General features: G+C 46.1%; 1 protein-coding gene across 1 annotated transcript in view; it reads left to right on the top strand.

Moving 5' to 3' along the window:
* Window positions 1–10,018: 10,018 nt before the first annotated feature.
* The window catches only part of BLK (BLK proto-oncogene, Src family tyrosine kinase), a 30,148-nt gene continuing 16,205 nt past the window's right edge, over window positions 10,019–23,961 (top strand). Inside the window, exons 1-5 of the mRNA XM_086624144.1 lie at window positions 10,019–10,120; window positions 12,378–12,426; window positions 18,269–18,362; window positions 19,413–19,511; window positions 20,757–20,860. Of these exons, the coding sequence (XP_086480270.1) occupies window positions 10,019–10,120; window positions 12,378–12,426; window positions 18,269–18,362; window positions 19,413–19,511; window positions 20,757–20,860 (448 nt within the window). The remainder of the gene's footprint in view (window positions 10,121–12,377; window positions 12,427–18,268; window positions 18,363–19,412; window positions 19,512–20,756; window positions 20,861–23,961) is intronic.

The raw sequence follows: 23,961 nt of genomic DNA, 5'->3' as shown, positions 1-23,961 counted from the left end.
GCTACAGTCCTTTGCCTCATCTGAGCGTGAAGGGAGGGAGCATCATTGCCCTTGAGACCTGAGCCAAGGAAGGGGTTTCTGACAGCATCGAGTGCCTGAGCACCAGCCTGCCACCAGCTTTGTTGCTCCTCTTAGGACATGGCTAGCAGGTCCCAATAAATGCTGTTCCCTCTCTAGGAAAAGGCAGCCTCTGGGACATGGGACTTCTGGGAATGGCCTTTCCCAGGGCAGAAATGTTCCCTGTTCAGCCTGGAGAAGAGGAGGCTCCGGGGTGACCTTATAGCGGTCTTCCAGTACCTCAAGGGGGCCTACAAGAAAGATGGGGAGAGGCTGTTCAGGAGGGCCAGTTGTGATAGGACAAGGGGTAATGGTTTTAAAATAGAGGGAGGTAGATTCAGGTCGGATATTAGGAAAAAATTTTTTACCATGAGAGTTGTAGAACACTGGAACAGGTTGCCCAGAGAGGTGGTGGATGCTCCATCCCTGGAGACGTTCAAGGCCAGGTTGGATGAGGCCCTGAGCAACGTGATCTAGTTGGAGATATCCCTGTTCCTTGCAGGGGGGTTGGACTAGATGACCTTTGAAGGTCCCTTCCAGCCCTAACCATTCTATGATTCTATGATTCTATGAAATGTGGGTAGCCACACGTAGAGGCGTGGAGAGAAACCCCATCCATCTCATGTCTCCAGGGCTGTGAGAATTAGGACCTCCCCACATCCCTGGAGACCATCGTGATGTGCCTACAAAGTGCTGTAAAAGAGAGCATCATGCATTTTGGCAAAGTGAGCATGGACAGTGCCCACTTCTACAGGACTTAGACCTCAGTTAGGGGTGGCCTTCAGGGAAGATTTCTCTCTGCTGTCCTCCAACTTGCCCATAGCCCATCCATAAGTCTGGCCCGCACGCTTTGGGTACCGGATAGATTTGGGTTGAAATTCCAGCCACCCCAGAAATTACTGTTGACCAGTGCAATTTCATGAGAAGACCTCTCACACCTGAAGAACCTCAGAGATGCTCCCGATACCCAAAGCTATGTGCCTGCTTCTCCTGGCCCCATCCTCCTCCTTCCCCACTCCAGTGCATCCCACCTCTCTGTGCTGCAGGACCTCAGGTCCCACAAAACCATCCCCAGCAGATATCCCACCTGGCTGGTGCAACACGTAGGGTGAGCTCATGAGGAAAGCATGTTTAAGGGAGGTGGGACAGGCAGTCTGTCCTCCTGCTTTTTCCTCCTTGGGACCTCGAGTCCTGGCTGTGCTTCCTGGCCCACAGCCTCTTGCAGCTCAGCCAAGCATCTGCCAGGTTCCTGCAGGGCTCAATGCCCAGTGCAAGCAGCCATTTTTCCTCTAGACTAATGTTTCTATGAGTGAATGACCACTCTGGCAACAGGCACACAACTTTCTCCCAAGGGTTGTCCCAGCTCTTCAGAAAGATGTAAACCAGACAGATTTTCTACTGGGCTCGTTTGCTTGGACCAGGTTCACCTGCAAGACATGGCCTAAGAGAGTAGATTCAGGGCAGACTTAAGTTGCAACAGAAATGGCAAGCTGGCCAGGATTTGATTGCAGCAAGGAAGAGACACCAAAAGAAGCCAGTAGAATCCAATCTCATTTCTGCACTGCATACGCCTCACTGAGGGATAAATCACAGGAGTACAAAACTCATGCATTTGTCCTCCAGCTGCCCTGAGCTGGCAGAGGACAGACATTGCCAAGACCAGTTTGACCATGTTGGCTGTGCTGGAGACTGAGACCTGGAGCAGTAAGGCATCAATATTAGCACCTCACCAGTGTTAGCTGGAGAGCTTGACTGCTCTTCTGGTTTGCTCTTCGTGCACCCTCAAAGGCCTTTTACACGGGTCAGAGTGTTTGAAAGACGTCTCGATGCAAGCACAAATGCAACCTGCTGTCTTTATCCAACAAGGACCAAGACTGGATGGGATATGAACGTTGCCAGTAGGATATTCCCAGTTCTCCAGTAAGGATCATAGAATCATAGAATGGCTTGGATTGGAAGGGACCTTCAAGATCATCTAGTTCCAATCCTTCTGCCACGGACAGGGACATCCTCCACTACACCAGGTTGCTCAAAGCCTCATCCAACCTGGCCTTGAACACTTCCAGGGATAGGGCAGTCACAACTTCTCTGGGCAACCTGTTCCAGTGCCTCACCACCCTCAGAGGGAAGAAGTTCTTCCTTAGATCTAATTGAAATCTCCCCTCTTTCATTTTAAAGCCATTACCCCTTGTCCTATCACTACATGCCCTTGTAAAAAGCCCCTCTCCAGCTTTCTCATAGGCGCCTTTTAAGTACTGGAAGGCTGCTCAAAGGTATCCCCATTGTCTTCTCTTCTCCAGACTGAACAACTCCAACTCTCTCAGCCTGTCTTCATAGGAGAGGTGCTCCAGCCCTTGGATCATCTTTGTAGCCCTACCCTCTAGACTCACTCCCACAGGTCCATGTCCTTATGTTGGGGGCCCCAGAGCTGAATTTCTCATGCAGGATGCAACATGCAAGCCAGACATCTGCTTCACTCCCCAGGAAAAACCCATGGTGCCTCTTGCTCTGGGCTCTCCAGCTCTTCACGAGGACCTTCTACATTACTGTAATTCCTCCACACTCATCCTGGCCCTACTTAGCAGCAGCTTTTGGCTATGAAATTATCCCTGATGTTAGCCGGAGACCCAGCACTGTGTGTACCATTACAGGAGGTCTTGCTGCCCTTTCACTTGCAGGAAGGGGTTTACAGCAAGACTTTGTCTGCTGTGTCCTTCAAGAGGACAGTGGTTGTAACCTCCATCTTCTGTCTCTGAGACAGACCTTCTGCATGGTCGGTGCTGTTTAAAGTACAGTACACTTGTTTGCCACTGTATTCTAACCACCTCCTAGCAACAGTCACTAATCATTCAAAAAAAAAGATAAGAAGAACTTGACCAAAACCCAGAAAAAGCAGGAAACAGTCACAGTAGAAAATGCTTCAGTAGCAAATCTTCTTTCCCATATAAGTAGCTGATCTCACTAAGATCTTCAGTGATTCTCCGGTTTTGTGTCTTGCAAAGCAATCCAAGCGTGCCAGGTTGGGAAATGTAATGAAGAGCTATTTTATTGAGGAAAAAGAGAATTTAATGCATCTGGGATGTGTGTAGAACCGGAGGAAATTTTTTCTTTCTACTGAAAATTTTTGTTCCTCGCTGATGCAAAAATGCAAATCTGGAATAATTAAATTATTGTATCCAAAGTGAGTTGATTTCAGCAATTCTTTCTGGAAAGGGGAAGACTTGCAAAGAGAAATTCAGCATTTAAAATCCTTCATAATTAGCTATATCTGCATTTTCAAAGCATTTTTTTTAGGGTTTTTAATGTAAATTCCTTTTAAAATGCGCTTTCTTAAAAAAGACATTCTGAAGTTTTAAAATGAAGTGAAATATATAATCTTGGTGAACTATGAAAGCACTGTTGGACTCATCCTAGAATCTGAATGGAAACGGTGCTGATGTTGTGATTTTGCTGGGCTTGGGGGGATTTTTGGAGTGCCCTCACACTGAAACACTATTGGCTTGCTCAGATTTTAACCTATTTTCCATGGCACGATTTCATGGGGGTGAGGTAAATGATGAGCTGAGACTTCTGCTTTTCTGCTAGATTCTGTCTTGTTTTTTCCCCGCGCCCACCCATGCAATCCCAAGGCTGTTTGTGTCATCCGCATCCCTGTTGCAGAAGACATTGCTGCATTCACATCAGAAGCATCTTTTGAGTCCTCTTGCTCTGGTAGCGGAAACCAGCCAACCGCAGTAGATGGTGTGCCCATGGTGCAGGGCTGCTTACCGTAAAGATGAGATGGGCAAATAAGCCCATGCTTGCAGCGCTTAGACCTCCATCCTACCCTCCCATCTGTTGCAACAAAAGGAGTAAGTGCATCCAGCAGGTACAATTTGACACTGTTCTGTTTGCTTTAGCCGGCTCTAGGTGCTCAAAACATGCCGAGCACAAGGGCAAAGCAGGTCTCCAAACCCTGTGGTCAACAAAGGCTTGTGTCCACCTCTACCAGACCTTTGTCCTGCTGGAGTTCCAAGTTCAGCTTGATGAGTTGCTCCTGTAGGGTAGGGTATGTTTTCCAAACCTCTTTGAAGATGGGCGAGCAATAGAACATTCGAAGATAGCCTGGAGAAGAAGATACTCTGGGGAGACTTTCTAGCAGCCTTCCAGTACCTAAAGGCAACCTACAAGAAAGCTGGAGAGGGGTTTTTTACAAGGGCAAGTAGTGATAGGACAAGGGGCAATGGCTTTAAACTGAAAGAAGGGAGATTTCGATGAGATCTAAGGAAGAAATTCTTCCCTCTGAGGGTGGTGAGGCACTGGAACAGGTTGCCCAGAAGAGTTGTGGCTGCCCCATCCCTGGAAGTGTCCAAGGATGAGGCTTTGAGCAACCTGGTGTAGTGGAAGGTGTCCCTGCCCACAGTAGGAGGGTTGGAACTAGAAGATGTTTAAGGTCCCTTCCAAACCAAACCATTCTATGATTTTATGATTTAGTCACATCCTCTCCTCTCCACCATGAAAATGTTGTCCAAATGCCAGCAGAAGCACTGCTGCAGCAGGGTTTTGTGGTGTGGTCTTCAGAAGACTTCCCCTTGGCCCATTGCTGCCATCTGTAAAATGCAGAAACATCTGTACCTGCATCCAGCTCTGGCTAGCCAAAATGTCACCTCAGCTGCCCCTCTGGAGGTTACCAAAATTGCCTTCTGTTGTCCTACAATACAAGACACACAGCATATTTTAGAGATCCTATACAGACATCTACTGTGTCGGTGACCTGCATGTCTGTCTCACACGCATTCATAGCTGAATGCTACACAGAACTCACTTTCCTCATGTCTATTGACTTCTTCAGCAAAGGCTTGCTTGACTCTCCCAGGAAGACTTCTGCATTAAATATTTTTACTCAAAACTTATCAGCAGCCAAGCTGGACTATTTTTTGCTAAAAATTTTTCAAGCATACAAAGAATCTTGCGTTGCCTTAAATTTTTTTTGTTCCGTTTTGGTTACTGGTTGCTTTAAAAAGAACTTGTTCTATAAATCTTTTTTTAAACTTGAGTAAAGTTGAGGAAACAAGTTTCCCCGCTCTCAGTTATTAAAAATAAACAAACATTTTTAAATGTGAAAAACTGTGAATTCACAAAAGGAAATTTTCATGCTTTTCTGAGTTACTGTTTTCTCCACAGTGCTCTTTTCCACTGGAAAAAGCACAGCAAAAAATAACAAAAAAAAAAAGGCTGGGAGAACTATCAGTTACTTTTCTCAAAATATTTTTGTGAAGCTAATTTTAAAAAGCATTAATCAGAAGCAGAAACACTGTGGAACAATGTACATTCAACTTAGCCATCTTTTTTTTTGAAAAAACAAACCAACTTTTTAAAAAAATGAAAACTCCACCAGCTGTTGGCTGGAAGTTCACCAGCAACTTGGCATCCGACAGCATTTGTTTGCGGTGCTATTTGGTAGCATCTGCTGGCATGAAGGTTGGCGGCGTTGGCTGCCGAAGGCTGCAGAGGTGACCTGGAGAGGACGAAGGGTGGATTTTGTAGGGACTGTGAATACCTAGAGCTCTGCTAATGTCTTTGTATGTGGGTGGGAGCGAGTGACCTTCGCAGGAGACTTTTCACCGCTTCCGTTTCCCACCCGTGCTGGGAAACGCTGTTTACTTCTCTGAGGCACTTTGCACAGATGTGTCTTCAAAACATGCATGTGGGGAGAAAGCTCAGCTTGTGCAAGCATGCAGAGAGGTGTTCCCAGTCTCGGCATGGTGCAGAAAGGGTTGCAATGCCCCCATGGACAAGGGAGTATTGTGGTGAGAAGCACAGGTTAGAGAATGGCAGCCCCCACTCCTCTCAAACCCTGTCAAAGGAGCTGATGGGACTTGCTGAGGTTGACCTTCCTCCATGCTCTTTCCTACTCTGCTCCACCAGTGCTATCATTGAGAGCAACTTGAAACCCCAAAACATGCATCCATCATCCTGCAAATGATCTGTCAATCCTCTCGTAAGATCATCCTGGTGACACGACTGGCAGTTGAAGCGTATTACCAACTTGTGCTACATCTCTCATCCTCTAACTGCTGAAAAGATGGCAATTGCCACATCTGTATGTCCCGTTCGGGAGCAGAGTATATCAAAGACTCCAAGATGCTCCAGTGAGATGGTAACAAGGATCGTAGATAGATGTCCAACACATAGGTAGACTTTGTGCCTTTCATGGTTGATAATGAATGGTGTCTAAAACTTGTCTGTCATCCAGTCTTGACTTAAAATGATACCTTGCAGTTCCCTGGGTGAAATGGGAAGTCCAGCTACTCTCACTTACTATACTGGCAAATAACACTATTCAGAATCGGAAATCCCGGCACAAAGTTGTCTTCCACCAATTTGCAAGTGGAAGAGTGGGAAAAGCTCACTTAATAAATCATGTGCCATCGCATGACAACCAGATCTTCCAAGCAAAGCAAACCCTGGTTGCAACCTGGAGGGGAAGGTGCCAAATTAAAATGAATTTGCTGCAGGAGATGCTGTGGCTGATTCAGTGGGCAAAACTTCCCCTCCAACTGCGTTGTCAGTGTCCAGAGCGGTGCTGTGACTTGGGAACAGATGGATGGTCCATCTATAAACTCAGGTCAGAGAAGAGCTGAGAGAAGTTTGGATGCTGAAAAACTTTTGGTCGAGGGAAAAAATGTGTATTGGGCTATCCTGAGATATTCCACCAATTCCTTCCATTTTGCTCGCTTTATCAGTGAAACGAAAATTAGGCAGAAGGGAGAAGATATTAAAAAAAAATAACACCTTGAAATATTGGGATGGCTCTGTTAGAAGCCTCATTTCAGAATCCCAGTTTCTGAAATATTACTTTCTAGAAAGAAAAAAAAATGTTGCTTTTACTGGAATATTTTTTTCCCTCAAGTTTGGTTTGCTGGAAGCTTTTTCCAACACATCTGTTGGGAGTCTGACTATCATGACATAGTGCCAGACTGACATTTGGGGGAACTGGCTAACCACATTTGTCCCTGGATCTCCAGTCTCCAGTCCTTCATGTTCGTTGCAGACCTTGAGGTCTTTTGGCAAGAACAGGAGCCAACATGTTGCTTAGGTACAGGAGCCACCGTGTTGCTTCAATACAACTATTTACAGGTTTGGGGTGGATATTTTTTGGACGTGTAGCCCACACCTTTCAATGCCTTTGGTTCAAAGCAGGGGCTGGGGCAGATTTTGGTCTTGGATGGTGTACATACCTTATACACCAGTGGCAACAGCACTTCAGTAACGCTGGCTTCAGCAGCTCCCTACGTTTTCAGGGGGCTGAGAAAGCTGAGTTTGTGATGATTTGGTTATTTTGTCTATTCAGATCCAGTATTAAGCTAGAATTACTGACCAGAGATAAAATTACATTTCTGTGTGGTGAGTTAAACCAACCCTGAAGCACAAGTGTGGAAACTCTAGTGTAGGCTAGAGGATAGCCAATGGAACCCTCAGCAAGTTCGCCGATGACACCAAGCTGTGTGGTTCCGTTGACACGCTGGAAGGGAGGGATGCCATCCAGAGGGACCTCAACAGGCTGGAGAGGTGGGCCCGTACCAACCTCATGAAGTTTAACCAGGCCAAGTGCAAGGTCCTACATCTGGGTCGTGGCAATCCCAGGCACAAATACAGACTGGGCGGAGAATGGATCAAGAGCAGCCCTGAGGAGAAGGACTTGGGAGTACTGGTGGACGAGAAGCTCAATATGAGCCGGCAATGTGCTCTTGCGGCCCAGAAGGCCAACCGCGTCCTGGGCTGCATCAAGAGGAGTATGGCCAGCAGGTCGAGGGAGGTGATTCTCCCCCTCTACTCTGCCCTCGTGAGACCTCACTTGGAGTATTGCGTCCAGTTCTGGAGTCCCCAACATAAGAAGGACATGGACCAGTTGGAGAGGGTCCAGAGGAGGGCCACGAAGATGATAGGAGGGCTGGAGCACCTTTCCTGTGAGGACAGGCTGAAAGAGTTGGGGCTGTTCAGCCTGGAGAAGAGGAGGCTCTGGGGTGACCTTATAGCAGTCTTCCAGTACCTCAAGGGGGCCTACAAGAAAGATGGGGAGAGGCTATTCAGGAGGGCCAGTTGTGATAGGACAAGGGGTAATGGTTTTAAAATAGAGGGAGGTAGATTCAGGTTGGATATTAGGAAAAAATTTTTTACCATGAGAGTTGTAGAACACTGGAACAGGTTGCCCAGAGAGGTGGTGGATGCTCCATCCCTGGAGACGTTGAAGGCCAGGTTGGATGAGGCCCTGAGCAACCTGATCTAGTTGGAGATATCCCTGTTCCTTGCAGGGGGGTTGAACTAGATGACATTTGAAGGTCCCTTCCAGCCCTAACGATTCTATGATTCTATGATTCGATGATTCACTTGCTTCTTGAGGTGCCGAGAGGGTCTGAGACACAGACATGGGGTTGGGAAACAAAATCCAGGATATACAGGAGACTCACACCTTGTGAAATGCCAGGGCACATCAAATGGTACTAGAGCATCTCATATGGACAACTGAGTCAAGCCCTAGTCCCAAGCTTTAGAGGCAGGATGGATGCAAGTTAACCTATGTTTGACTCGCTAAGCCTCTTGCAGTCCTACAAAGTGTCCCATCAGGTCCCATGCCTTTATGGACAAACGGAGAGTGTGTCTGTGCTGCTTCAGCACAAGAAAGGATTGATCAGCACAGGGCTGGATTGAGAGTAGCCCTGAGGAGAACGACTTGAGGTGTTGGTTGATAAGAAGCTCAATAGGAGCCGTCAATGTGCGCTTGCAGCCCAGAAAGCCAGCCGTGTCCTAGGCTGCATTCAAAGCGCCTGGGCAGCAGGTCGAGGGAGAGGATTCTGCCCCTCTACTCTGCTCTTGTGAGACCCCTTCTGCAGTACTGCGTTGAGCTCTGGGGTTCCCAACACAAGAAGGACATGGAGCTGTTGGAGTGGGTCCAGAGGAGGCCATGAAGATGCAAGGGCTGGAGCACCTCTGCTATGAAGACAGGCTGAGAGAGTTGGGGTCATTCAGTCTGGAGAAGAGGAGGCTCTGGGGAGACCTTCTAGCAGCCTTCCAGTACCTAAAGGGGACCTACAAGAAAGCTAGAGAGGAACTTTTGACAAGGACATGTAGTGATAGGACAAGGGGCAATGGCTTTAAACTGAAAGAGGGCAGATTTAGACTAGATCTAAGGAAGAAATTCTTCCCTCTAAGGGTGGTGAGGCATTGGAACAGGTTGCCCAGAGAAGTTGTGACTGCCCCATCCCTGGAAGTGTTCAAGGCCAGGTTGGATGGGAGTTTGAGAAACCTGGTGTAGTGGAAGGTGTCCTTGCCCATGGCAGGGGAATTGGAACTAGATGATTTTTAAAGTCCTTTCCAACTCAAACCATTCTATGATTCTATGAAGGAAGGGGGGCATTGGTATCATGCAGATAGCTACACATCTGTGTGCTGGTCTTGCTGTATGGGGGGGACATGACCTACAGAAGGTACTTAACAGTGTGGGTAGGGCTTGGTCTGGGGACTATGTGGCACTCTTAAAGCTCTTGTACATCTGAACAGTTCAGCACAGGAATATTCTCCAGCACTCTGTCTTCGATCCTCCAGCAGAGCATGCATGGGGCATCATCTGGCTCTGGAGCGAGTCTGCTCATCGCCACCTGGGGATCTCCGCATCGAACAGGGGACATATCCAAAGCATTCATTTTTGCCTATTTTTTTCTGGTGATTTATAGTGTCTGTCTAAGCTGCATCTGCAAAATGTGAAACATCAGAATTGTGTGGGAACAGAAACTATGTGTTTCATAAGATCCAAAGTAGTAGGAGGACTGTAGAGGGGATGATTTTAAACTTTTCTTTCCGTTGCATTCTCATCTTGTCCAATGTGTTCTTCATGAACGAGAAGATTGTTTCGTCCCTCAATATCTGACCTTTTTCCCAAGAGCACTCTCATTAAAAAGTCATTTCTGATCTGCCTTCCAGGATGGGGTTGCTTGGGAGCAAAAACCAGTTGATGTCCAATGAGAAACACACTTCTGGAAGCAACCCAAAAAACAGGAGTAAACCTCCTCTTGCCCCACCCAAGGTAAGCCTGCAGTTTTGTGTCTTTTTGGTGTCTTCCACAGCTCATTTAATGTCTGGAGTGATGCAGGCAATACGGGTATGTGCCAGTAGGAACTTGAGTCCTTCTATTTTCAAAAATTTTGTCACCAATTGGGAAATGTTGTTCAAAGGGCAGAAAACAAATGTTTATGCCTGACTTCAAGGCCAGGTTGGATGAGGCATTGAGCAACCTGGTATAGTGGAGGGTATCCCTGTCCATGGCAGGGGGGGTTGAAGCTAAATGATCTTTGAGGTCCCTTCCAACCCAAACCGTTCTGTGATTCTATGACTTCTTCCCATGAGCTTCTTAATATGGGGTGAAGTGTTCAGTCAACCCTTTCTTGCTCTGGGTTTTTTCTCTGTCAAAAAGGATGTCATTTTCTCTTTGGGAATATGTTCTGGCCGTGAATGTTCAAATGGACTAGGGATGGTGGTGCTCTGAAAGGCTATCTTGTGTTGAGCCTGGCATGGTTATCTGTGTGGGCTGGACCGGAGAGCAGAGCAGGACACAGAGAGAGAAGGTGTAAGAGGCCACTACCTGTGTGTCCGGCATCACTTGGACACAAGTCCTATGAGCTGATCTCCATATCTCTTAGACAGGTCTGCTGCCTTCAGCATTCTGCAACCCGAGCTGGTGTTGCTGACTGGCAAACAGCACAAAGACAGGTCAGATTCAGACTAAGATTCAAAGCTACAAACCGCAATGGAATCTTCAGCATCGGGGAGGACAACAGGTTGGCTAAAGAGTGTCTGCAGCTGATCTGTGTTGGAGTGGGCTGAGAATCAGGAGCACCGAGCACCTGCTGCTCCTTCTGAATCCAAATGGGCTCTCTTTACGTGAACAGAGATCAGTAAGACACTGGGATAGGACCTAGGAGACCTCAAATGACAGACCTCTTGTTTAAACCTGGGAAATCACGTTATCCCTCTGTTGCTGTTCAGAGGACATGAAGTCGTTTCCTCTTTTCCTGCCCTTGCCAGGAGTACATCCAGCAGCCAGCACAGGACAAACTCTAGGTGCAACTGTCATGTGAAAACCATCTTGGGTCTTGAGCTCTGAGGGAGAAAGAATCACCTGTCATTGCTTTTGATGACAGGCGGAGATGTTTTTCACTCCTTTAGTTTCATTTCTGAGTTACCGTGTGGCCATACAGTCCAGTTTTCATGACAGCAAATGTCAGACTGACCAAGAGGATGTTCTTTTCCTAAATTTCCTTCTCTGCAGCTCACTGAAGAGGAGCTGCTATCAGTGTATATACAGTATGATCAATCACCTTATGACATGGTTTTTTTTTTTGCCACAGGTACTAAGCTCTCACATGTCAGTGGAGGTCTGTATTTCTCTCAGCTAAATAAGAAAGGGCAGCAGGTGAGCAGGTCTCCCACCCCACACTGCTGCTAAGTAGGAGCCAAAGGGTGGTATGGACAGAAAGCACTAGATGTTTTTAATTCAGCATCCATGGTTCACTCCTTTTGCACGTGTATGAAAATAGCCGGCAGTGGTCAAACACCACTTCTGTGGGTGTGCTTGGACTGTTCACAGGACTGGTGTTTGAGGTTGGGTAGAGGCCAACAGAACCCACCTGGCTATTTTTGTTCCACTAAACTCTTAGCACACAAGCCAAGGTTGTTGCGTCCCAGCTGTGGATTAGGAGCGGCGTATGGTCAATTGACCACTCTCAGGGTCTGGCCCACACCAAACTAGGGATCATGCCAACATTTTAAAAGTGTGCCTAGATGAATTGTAGAACCTTGCTGCTGTTTAATTTGCTATTACAGTCACTGCCTCCATTTTTTGAACATACCTCTGAGCAAAGGATATTCCATGAGCCTTGGGACAATTATGGCAAAGAGTATTGTGGGTTTTCTGCTTCAAATACATTGCAATTGTCACTTCTCAATGGGAACGTTCATGCCTCATCCCCCATTGATCCAAAATCTGTCATCAGTGAACAAGAGTTAGATAGACCAGGGTCTAAACGAATGGGTAGCAGATTTATGGTTTCATTCAAAGGGGAGCCAAAGATTATTCAAGCTGACTGCCAAGACAGCTAGGAACACATCATGGCAGAATGTGCTAAAGCCATCACGACACATACAAAACCAGATGCAGGGGCTGTTGGCTGACTACAGTGGGCTCCGGATCAGACTCCCACTCATCTGTGAAGCTGAGAGCAAGTCTTCCTGCAAACACAGCGAAATAATAAATGCCTTCTTTTTTCTTTCTATCTCTACCAAAGGGCAGGCAATTTGTCAGCATCCCTCATCTAAACCAAGCCTCTGTACAAGGTAAGATTCTTAGCTCAATTGCTATTTGCTTCACCTTCCCGTGGGATTTTGCAAGGTGGTGGCCCTCCTACAGTACGTCTTGAGAACAAGCCAGCATGTCACAGGCATGCGGTTTCTGTATCTTTAGCATTGCCAGGCGTGGATTTTATCAGCATGTTTCTGAAGATTCAGTTTACATCACTAACTGTTTGTAGCTGCCAGTTTTCCCCTGCTCATCAGAGAAATTAAGAGGGAAAAGCAGTCCTTCTTCATTGGTTGAGCGAAGTGAGATCTGAAACATCAACTGCGTGAGATTTCTGTCTGTTGCCCTGGCTACAGCATGACAACTCGTGGAAGCTATAACCAGCCAGCTGAAAATTTCAGAGGAAATAGCAGGCATCAGAGAGCCCAGAGAGACTACAAAGAGAAGGAGAAGAAAGAAAAGAGTACAAAATAAGAATGCACAGAGCCCTACTTGGAAACTGTTTGTTGGTTTCATCCTCCTCTGCAATTATCTACGGGTTGCAAACGGTGTTTGGTAGATGATTGCCTTTTAGCAGGAAGCCCTCTGCTACCTCTGCCCAGCATCCAACAGCAATTTGTATATATTTGTGTGAAAGAAGTTTTGCAGATTAAGTACAGAGAGAGAGGGAATTAGAAGAGGGTAGAAAATAGAGAAAGCTTGGAAGAAAGCAGTTAGCAACACATAAAAGTTCCCTACATGGGCGAAAGTGTAGGATTAGGGGAGACAGGGCATGAGGAAAGGAAAAAGTGAGGCCAAAAGTAAATAGGATGAGTGGAACAGCAGACCTAGGTCTTAGGTCTTATGGATGGTGGTGGAGGGTCTCTGCCATGGGACAAACAGAAGAACTACAATACCAAAATGTTCTTCAAAACTGACATTTGTTATGGAGATCAAATTTGTGGGAGGTGTAGCTCTTGAAAAATGTGAATGGGGATGCATTTCTGTGGAAGTCTCATTTTTTCCAGAAACCGTGCTTTCTTTTGAAAAATTGTTTTCATAGCACATTTCCAAGTGGCCGTGCTCTCCTACCTCCACAACTGAGCAGACATCACCAGTTTTTCATGGGGTTTTTATCAACCTTCTCTGGTGAGAAGTGCAACAGAAGCTATCTTCAGGGAGGCGACTTTTACTTCTGCTTCATACCAAAAGGCAGAAGTGGAAAGATGCTAAAAAATCCATTAAGTACCATCTTTGCCATTTTCAGCTCTCAAAAGTATTTGGTTTGTTAGATTCAGTTCCAGTTTTGGAGGAATATTCACACTGACCGTCTGGGAAACTTCTTATTTTTCTCTACCGGTGCCCAAGTTTCCAGAAATGATGCTATGTCTGACTCTATCCTGTGTGGCAAGATGGGCTGATAGGAACCATGCAAGATAGTTGATATATCAGATACTCTCATGAAAGCAGGCAAGTCAAGTGAATTGATAGAGAAAGCACAAAATCCAGGCAATTCAATCATAAAAAAAAAATCAAAGAGCTGAATTATATTTTGTGGGAGTACTTCAAATTCAATCATGTAAAATCATTGATTATAGAAGTGTTAAATAAGAGAAAACTTTTTTTTCATTTTTTTGCATTCCTCGCATTTTGATTTTATTTTTTTTTTAATCTCAATGTCATGCAACTTATCTCACAGTCTCAAGCTTTCACCTCACTGTCTCAGAAATAATATATTTATTTATTTATTGTCAACAAAAGTCTAATTCCTCCTGATATTATTTAGTTTAATGGAAGTAACACAAAGGCAGGCAAGGAGTGCATAACTCTGGATTCAACTGCGTCGTTGGCAGCATCGCCAACCCACTTTTAACTCGGAGTGGGTTATTCCATCATGTGAGTTTCATTCATTTTATCATGGTTCCCTAAGCACTCATGATATCTTTAAGGTCAGTTCTTGATCTCTATTAAGTCAAAACTTACTTTTAATTCTGCATCTATAAAGCCCTCGGCACAGCAAAGTCTTGGCCCATGATGATGGTTCTCAAACACAACAGCTCCATCACTACAGCTGCTGCTATTCACTTGCATTGAGTAGATAAGACATAGCAGATGGGTAGAACAACTCCTGCCCTTGCCCTGCAGCTGCTCACAGCTGGATTTAAGTACTACTGATGGAGAACACTGGTTGTTTCAGGTGCTTGTCCTCAGGCATTATAACAACCTGCAACTGCATAAAGAATAGGTCTCTTTGTAAGGCCATCTCTTTCAATTGAGGAACCGCAACTTCTTCCACCTCTTTGCTTGCTTTTGGCTAAACATAATATGGACAGGACTGATTTTCAGAGGGTGAGGGCTAAGCGTGCTCTGGAAATTGAGGTCTTTCGAGACGTCTCAAGATTAGCATCAAAGCTCTTAGTTGGTTTTATGGATTTGAGTTTGAAACAAATGCTGTTAGAAACATGGTTTTGAGCTTAATCAGGAAAAGGAGGAGTTGTCTCTACAGAAACGACTGACTTTTCAATGAGAAATTAAAACTTCTCATAAAAAATGGGAATTTCCAATCAAAAGCAAGAGGGGGGAGGAGGGTGAGAGGGAATTGCCCCAACTGTTCAGATTTCCTAATAAAAAAGTTACGAGTTTAGATCTGATACGATTTTATGAAGAAAGCAGAAATTATCTGCAAAAACATTCACTGTATCAAAACACAAGGCAGAAAGGTATTTGGCAGAAGGCACTCTTGCAGTGCAAGCCTGGATGTCCCAGGAGACATCTCCCGAGCTGTCACACCTGGGCTTGCTGACCAGCTGGGAGACGGAACAGTCCCAGCCCGTAGTCTTCTGCATCTCCACCAACGGGGATCTAAAGGTGTTCCTCTTGGTGGCAGCAGCAATGGGGCCAGTGTGCCACCAGCAGCCGTGTGCTTTGAAGGCACACTTTGCTAGCACACGTTTACCTTGGTAGACTAGCCCGTGTCATGCTAAAATGGAAAGCTAGACCCATTTTCGGCAGCTGTAACTCATCTCTCAGTGCACCCAGCTGGCCAACACATGTGTCGCAAGCTGTCGTTTACTCCTTGACCATCCTAACACAGCTCTAAACCAATTGATGGTCCTCTGGGAGACCCTGTCATAGGCTCAGCCTGGCCCTGTAGCCATGAGATGGTTGCAAAGACCTTCCATTCATGACGGGGCAGGGGTGGGAAGACTGGTTGAATCATTTCTATTAAGCCATCAAACTGGAACTCAGCCTATGCAAACCGAGCTGATATCTAACTTTCCTGACAGCGAATCTGAGCCAAGATGTATTTGGCTCGCAATCAAAGTCTCTGGGCTGCTAGCATTATCTGCAAAGCAGTCACTCCTAACAGCCCCGACGGCTTCTCTGCACCGGGTGCTGTAGAGTCACTCATGATCTAACTTGATCAAATAGGCCAAGAAAGTATTATCGACTCTATTTCTCAGCGGGATGACAGACTCGGAGACGGGAAGAGTCACTTTCATCATGAGACAACAAGTCTTGCTGGCTTGAGCAGAGAGAGCTTTTCTTCTAGCTCACTTAGGAGTGCAGTGTTTCTCAACACGTGTGTTGAGAAGGAGATAAGAGGTGATCATAATATTTTTTCAGCACATAAACCCTTTTTGTCCTTGCTGTATTTGCTCTTTTTCTTTTTCCCTCTCTCCTTTTTGTTTTTGATTTCGTTTATTTGTACTTATGTTAGTTGTTTCAAGATCAAAACTACATTTTTTTATTTTGTTTTCCGGAACACACAGCCACTCTGTGCTTGAAGATGTTTACACATTTGCTTCTATTTTTCAAAGCAAAAGTGCGACCACTGCAGTATTTTTCTTCCAAGAGAAGCAGGACGGAGCATGTGGATGAATACATTGGCTGTGGATGCCTTGCAATAGGCACATGCCCAGAAACCTTTCATGCCAGAGAAGTTGTGTGATAACAACTTTCTCAAGGAGGCAACAAGAGTTTGGGTGCATTGCTAATGCTAAACACTTGAGATCCCTCAAGGGGAAGCCCCCAGCTGTGCAAGCTATTTTAAGAATTCAAAGCCGCCTTCTCCCTTGTGACTGATCATCCTTTATCCCATACGTAGGAGAGAGGGAGGCTCTGCTGAAACTTCTCATGGATCTCCAAGTTCCTCTTCGTAAGCCTGGAGGGAACTGCTCAGGGCTTTGGTTTACAAAGCCACGTTCCATCCCACGCTGACCCTTTCTCCTCCCTCCGCTCCAACAAATTGCCGGCAGAGCAGCAGCCAGACCTTGCACAGACACAAAGCCCAAGTTGCCCAGAGACACGTTATCTTGCGATGACAAAGGGCCAGTCTGGCTCTCTTGCTGATGGCATTATTTGAAAAGGTCACACGGTGACTGTGGCTTGACGGTCTGTTTTGAAAAATGCTATTTATAGACCGTCCGTAGCTCTCAGTGCATTAATTAGGCTGTGTACAAGCTAAAACCTTTCAACAGCAAATGGTCAGCATTTTTTTTCTTTTTGCTTTTTTTAATTTTCTTTTTCCTCTTTTTCTTTTTCTTCTTTTTCTTCTTCTTTTCCTTCTTTTCCTTTTCCTTTTTCCATTTCCATTTTCCTTTTCCTTTTTATTTTTCCTTTTTTTACTTTCTTCCCTTTTGATTTTTCCTTTTCATTTTAATTTTTATTTTCTTTTTTCTTTTTTTTTTTCACTTCTTCCTTTTTATTTTTTCACTTTTTCTTTCTCCTTTTTCTTTTCCACCATGGCGTTTTGGTTTGATTTTTGTGTTTGTGTGCACGTGCCAATCCTCTTTATAAAATTCAGTCAGCCCCAAAATAGCTGCTCGTTTCTGCTTCAGTAGCTGCGAGCCTGCAGAGCACATGCAGAGGGTTGCACGACCTCTCTGAGAGCAGCACCGGCACAATCCGGCTGTACCAATGTGGCAATTCAGCTCCAGCCCGCAGAGATCTGCCCCGGGGTGGGTGAGCAGCCTCGCAGCGCACGTACCAGGAGGCAGCTTTGAGCTTTGCCACGCACAGCACAGCTCGTATGCACCGGAGAGTGAAAGTTCATTTTGCCATGCCAAAATTCAGGCTCAACCAACGTGGCTGGAGTAAAAGCAACATAGGGGTAGGGTAAAATCCCCAGGGTAGGGGCTGGGGATGCAGACTTGCTCACAGCCTCGATCCAGGTGGGTTGCAAGCAAAATGGGAGACACAGAGCACCGGTTTTGCTGTCTGGAGCATCAAAAGTGCATGAGGGCCAGGGAGAGTGAAGGAGATCCTGGAGCACTCCCCGCTCCTGCGGTAATATCGGCGGAGTGGAGTGGCCGGGCATTATAGAGGTGCTGGGTCGAAAGCAGCAGCGTGACTTAAACGTGGTGGCACATCTGCAAGGAACGGTGTGTAAAAGGGATGGCAAGATACAGGCTGAGTCGAGAGCATCTGAAGGGGGAGTTAAATCCCAGCAATAGGCTCAAGTAACAGAAACTGAGACAACTTTATACCTTTTTCAATCAAGAAAGCCTCCTTTTTTTGAGTCAAATCCCAGAGCCACCCTGGGAAATATTGCTACAGCAGTTTTCATTTACCGCCATGTAAAACTCAGGCCAAACACTGACAGGTTATTTATGACCCTCCTTATTCCACACAAGCCCTTTTTTCTTGTTGACACACTGAGTTTTGTGGATAGGGGGGTTTGGAGTGCTTTAAAATCACATACACAGGAAACACTTCGGTGAATGAGCGTTAGTCTCCGAGCAGAGGTTGTGGTTGGCAAGAAAGCTGGGTTGGTGGAAAGCTTGGCTTTTAGGGGGCAAGAGGGTGACAGTCCCCATGTGTCCAACTGTACACCCAGGTTTGCATCGCCCTGCTCAGCAGGGAACCGACAGGATTCAATGGTGCTGCTTCTTCTTTCAGATAACTTGGTCGTGATTGCACTGTACGATTTTCCTGCCTCAAGTGACCGTGACCTGCAGCTGGTCAAGGGAGAGAAACTCCAAGTCCTTTCCAAGTAAGTAATCTGCTGCCAGAGAGGGATTCAACAATGAGCATGGTGAGGCTGGAAATGGGGGAACCTTGGTATCAAACAACAATTTGCACCTGACCAGAGCTGAGCCTATGTCTTAGATTTGCTCCAGAGTGTGGCTCTGGGTACTCTCTTCTCTCTGCAGGATGGAGAAGGTGACAATTCCATGCTTTCCTTGGGTTACAGACACTTTGGAGTTGAGCAGTGTCACTGCCTGGATACTACTGGGGCTTTCTTCACTGCTGATGCGCATGGGAGCAGAAGTAGCATAAATAACAACAATAACCTAGCTCCTACTTCTTATTTTGTGCTGATCGTGCTTCTGCAAAGGATGTGGGTTGGGTGTAGTCAGAAGAAAGGACAGAATTGAGCCAGAGGCGTGCGTGGTTTCATTTCACCTTCTTCTCAAACTCACGAGAGAAGAGGCAGCAGACAGTTCATCTGCCCAGTCCATAACAGGGCAGAGGTGGGCTTGGGTCCCCTGGTCATTTGTCCTTATAGAGCAGCTCCATCCTTGACCTCTCTGTGACGTGGCCTCCACAGGTGACATTTCTTACCCGGATGCCATGGGCTGGGACCCATGGGGTAGGGGGGACTGCTGGGTGTAGATGGCTTTTGGTTATGTCTGGTGGCTGAGTCAGTGGTGGGAGGCAAAGCAGTGCAGTGTCTGGCAGATGAAGAAAGGAGCAGAATGGAGGAACTCTGATGTCCTTATGCATGAGATGAAATAAACCTACGGTGACTCAGATTTCCTTCCTCTCACCTGGGGCACATAGCAAAGTTTGGGTTTCTGGTCACTCTATGCTTCCTCTGCATTCATGGAAAGAGACTGTGATCTCCAGAAGCCTCTGAGAGACCATCAGTCTTCAACCTTATGGTGGTCCTAGGAAATCAAGAGAGACCTGTACAGCAGATTAAGGAGTGCTAGCCTATTTCCAGTGCTTAAAACCCCAGAAACCATGCCATCCCCACAGCCTTACCTTGTCATGAAACCTCCTCTGGGCACTCATGCTTTCTCTTCTACTTGTTTTGCAGAGAGGGGGACTGGTGGCTGGCAAAATCTCTCAGCAGTGGGAGGAAAGGCTACATCCCTAGCAACTTCGTCGCAAAAGTAGACACTTTGGAAGAGGAAAAGTAAGTGTGAAAGCTTATGAATGGCAAACACTGATGCCGGGCTTTCCTTTCCAAAAGAGCTCAGTCTCTCAACAAGCTATGGGAACAGCTTTACTTGACAGCAGGAAGATGCTAGTGCTGGACTGGATGGCAAGAGGTCTTCTATTATCCCCAGCAGCGCTGCGCAAAAGTTCAGGTGAAGTTTTAATCACCATGGAGGCGCAGAGCAGAGAGGATGAGGCTGCTGCGAGGAAGTGGACAATGACTCCTGTCCCATTATTGCACCCACCATGGAAAATGAGGATTTGGGCAAAATAACACAAAGGTTATGTTTGCACTGGTAAATTAGCAGTGCCAGGGACCTTTTTCTGGCCCCACTGGGCCAGTCAACCCATGCACATATTATTAAACTTCCTCAGCCCCCAAGAGGGGATCCGTATGCGAACTGGGACTGAGGGTCACTCAGGAAGGGTGCGTTGATGCCAGTGTCAGATGTGCCAGGGACTACACCAACAATTTAGCTGGGCAGACAACTGAGTGCCAGTGCCCAGACCCACAGCCTGGCACTGTTTGTTTCCTTAGCCCAGATGCAGCCTTCATGTTTGGCTCCCTGCAAAGAAGATGGCAAGAAAGACTGAGCCGAAAGGGTTTATCATGCCTATAATACAATCAGAAGAAGGAATTACTCCCGCGACTTCTCTTTGCATTTATCTAAAAATGACCAGTCCCTCTTGCAATCTCCTCTTGGAGGCACACAACCATCATTGAATTAAGCAAATATTTAGCAGCGTACAGAAATGTGGTTGAGACATAAATGATCTTTATATCCCAAAGGTACATTTAAATGGCTATGGGCACACTGTGCTCAGCCTCCAGCCCACGTATCTGCTTTATAAACAGCCTGCCTGGGCACTGCTCGGGGCTTGCTCACTTGCCAGGTGAGCCGTGGGCCCCTGCGTGCCTCAGAGGCCATGCTCCAACTGAGCCTGCACCTCTCCTGTACGGGGTATTGCACATACCACCTACTCTGCTCTGTGTGAATTGCTGAAACAAGCCCAAAGAGACCGAAATCTGTTGTTAATCTTCTGAAAACTGACTATTACTGGCACTTTCCAGCAGATAAAAAACTATTTGCTGATAAAAATAGCTCACAGTTTCAGAGTGTAATGGTAAAATAAAAATAAAAATCAATCTAACTGGAAAGAATTTGCTTTTTTTTAGGGCTTTTCTTTTTCAAACAATGATTTTGCCTTTTCTGTCTCCCAGGTGGTATTTCAAAACTCTGAGCAGAAAAGATGCTGAACGGCTGCTATTGTCTTCTGGTAACAAAGTCGGCTCTTTCCTTGTCCGAGAGAGTGAAACCAACAAGGGTGAGATCCACAGAGCAAAGATAACTCTTCGTTTTTGCCACGGCTTGGGCAACCTTTCAGGCCTGAGCTGCAAAGTTCAGCTGTGTCAGTGTTTCTTGGATCTCGCTGGGCAAAATAGCAATTGTTAGGCTCAGCAGGGCTGAGGAAGTGAACTGGGGATTTGGAGGACAGAAATTTGCTCTTAATGTTATTTATATGTGTAGTTCAGGCTGTGGTAAGGGCGACTCTTCTCACCATAGTTTGCAGCAGAGATTCGGGAACAGAGATAAGCAGAAAAGACTTTCCAAAACAATGTGTAGGGAGTTTCTTTTCCTTTTCTCCCTGAGGAAATGTTGCTCTATTGGCAAATTGAGATTCTTCTACGCACTCTTGAAGAAGCATTTCTCCTGCTTGCAGCAGAAGCTTGCAGAATTTTGGAAAAAGCCATTTGGTGAAACATTTTCCCAGAGGAAACATGCTTTTCTTGATAGCCTCTAGCAGAAGGAATTGATGTAAAGCAGGACTTTTGGAAGGAGACTGAATGGAGCACAAAAGGTAGACTTCATCCACTTTCCTTTCCTATGAACATGTCTGGCTTTTGAAGACATGATCCAATGAGGATGGGAAGGATAGAGTATTATGGTCACTTCTTTTCGGCAGTGTATATAGTTATTGACCATAATACTTAACTGTGTAATTGCAATTTCTCTATTCTGTGCTGTTAATTTGTAGATAGCTTGGAAACTAGTTTAGGTCATTGCATGGAAATTTCATATTGTTTCTTTTCTACTTTTCTCTTCTTACACTCTTTGGTCCAGCAGGTTTATTTACAGCATGGACGAAATGATGCTTATGGTGGTCCCATGGTTGTGCTCTGAACAAGCTCTGTACAGTCTTCAGAAAAGAACTTCAGTCTTGAAAGAAACCATCTTCCAGCTTGCTTTGGTTTCTTTCCTGTGGAATGGATATAGGAGTCTTTCCTTGCCACATGGGAAAAGGTGGCTTGTGTCTTCCTAATAGATCAGTAGGGACTTGTGGCATTGAGAGAGTTGGGGCTGTTCAGCCTGGAGAAGAGAAGTTTCTGGGGACACCTTCAAGCAGCCTTCCAGTACCTAAAGGGGACCTACAAGAAAGCTGGAGAGGGACTTTTTACAAGGGCATGTAATGATAGGACAAGGGATCATGGCTTTAAAATGAAAGAGGGGAGATTTAGATTAGAGCTAAGGAAGAAATTCTTCCCTCTGAGATTGGCAAGGCACCAGAACACGTTGCCCAGAGAAGTTGTGACTGCCCCATCCCTGGAAGTGTTCAAGGCCAGGCTAGATGAGGCTTTGTGCAACCTGAAGTAGCGGAAGGTGTCCCTGCCCATGGCAGGGAGTTGGAACTAGATGATCTTGAAGACCCTTTCCAACCCAAACCACTCTATGATTCTATGAGCTGATGTAGTATGGGACCTTCTTTTCCTCAGCTTGCTTCCCAAATGCTTCTACAAGGCCCTGGCCAAACAGATAGAGTGGGAACCCATAAACTGGATCCTCCATTTTACAACTAGTTCTTGCCTACAGTAGCTTCTCCTTCTTCCTTTCTTGTTTCTGTTTTCCTCCATTCACATGGGAGGTCTCCAAGGCAATATCTATCTCTTCCTCCACGGCTACATCATTTCCAGTAAATTGAATAGTGCCAGAGTCTGGATGTGACAGCTGGGTCATCCACACAATCTCTGTGCACGTTTTGTCCTGGTGCCAACCAGGCACCATTCCCAATAGCCGTTTGAATGCAGTCGCTCTGTTTCAGAGGCTAAGATAGTTTCAAGGTGTGGATGTGACCCCGGGGCTAGAAAGCAGGCTCTGGCGTGGTGTAGTTTACTCATAGCTGTAGTCTGAGGTTTAGTCATGTTGCAGATCTGATCATTTCAGCCACCTTCCACTGCAGGATCTCGCAACACAAACGGAGTCAAACTGGAGTGCTGGTCTTGAACTGGTGTCATATCTAGTGTGCTAAGTGAGGCAATAAGATGCTCATCTTCCTGTAGCTCTCTCCATCAGCCGTCCAGCAGGGGTACTGTGTTAGCATTATAGCAGCCTGCTTTGACTTCCCCCCCTTGCCCATGCCTGGGCTCACCTCCATGTATCCCTGCTGAGCTGATTCCAAGTAGGAGGGCTGTTCTCCATGCAGATTTGCAGTTTTCAGAATTTTTAGGAAACATTCAGGCCAGGAAACATTTAAGAGACATATTTTTAAGCATTTCCCATTATGAGTAACTTGTCCTGCTTGTATATTGGTTTCCCCACTGCCTTTGTGATGCCTTTGAAATGATCAGGCTTGGACTAGTCACCACATGCTGCTCTTCCGTTTATCCTCTTCCCACTCTCCCCTTTGTTTGCTGGGATATTGAGGTAGCTGGGATGACTATGCATTGCACCCAGGAAAGGTAGGGAGCAACACACGTGCCGTGCCCGAGCCCAGCAGACACCCATGTGTTGTGTCTGAAGACCTGGGAAGGAGTGAGGCCCTCTGTTCACACATGATCCTAGTCTTTGTGCCATCTCTAGATGCGACACATGAATGGGATCAGACCTTTACCTACACGTGCTCAGGACAATTTCACCCTACTTTTGCTGGCCATGAGCTGCCAACTCAAGAGGAAATAATTCCTTGCAATTCTCTGGAGTGTGAGTCGGTCTAGTTTGCACAGAGGTTGGACAGAGGTGATGGAGTCCTGAGATTCAAGGAGAAATAGCCAGATTAGACCTGATCTTTAATGTTCTGTCTTTGCTGTATAGAAGCAGACTTAGCTGGAGGTGTGTGATATTCTGCATTAGCAGATGTGATGTGTTTCACTCCATGAAAGTCCCATGTTAGTCCTAAATGGTCAGAGATCAGCTTCTGCATTGAAATGTGAGTCTCACCTGTGCCTTTTCTGATATTTAGTATTCTGTCTTAAAATATGGCTGTTAATCTTTCAAACACCTCATCCTCTGAATCATCCTATGCAATCAGCTTCTACCTGAATAATCTGAGCTCTAGACTGTCTGAATGGCCATGGTGATACCATTTGATCCATCTTAACCACAGCCTCCTCTAAAAAGAAGGGGAAAGGGAAAGCCCTGCATCTCCAAATA

The sequence above is a fragment of the Tauraco erythrolophus genome, chromosome 2 (assembly GCF_009769465.1).
Source record: "Tauraco erythrolophus isolate bTauEry1 chromosome 2, bTauEry1.pri, whole genome shotgun sequence".
Taxonomy (NCBI): Eukaryota; Metazoa; Chordata; class Aves; order Musophagiformes; family Musophagidae; genus Tauraco; species Tauraco erythrolophus.
This window is presented reverse-complemented; position numbering and strand designations above follow the sequence as displayed.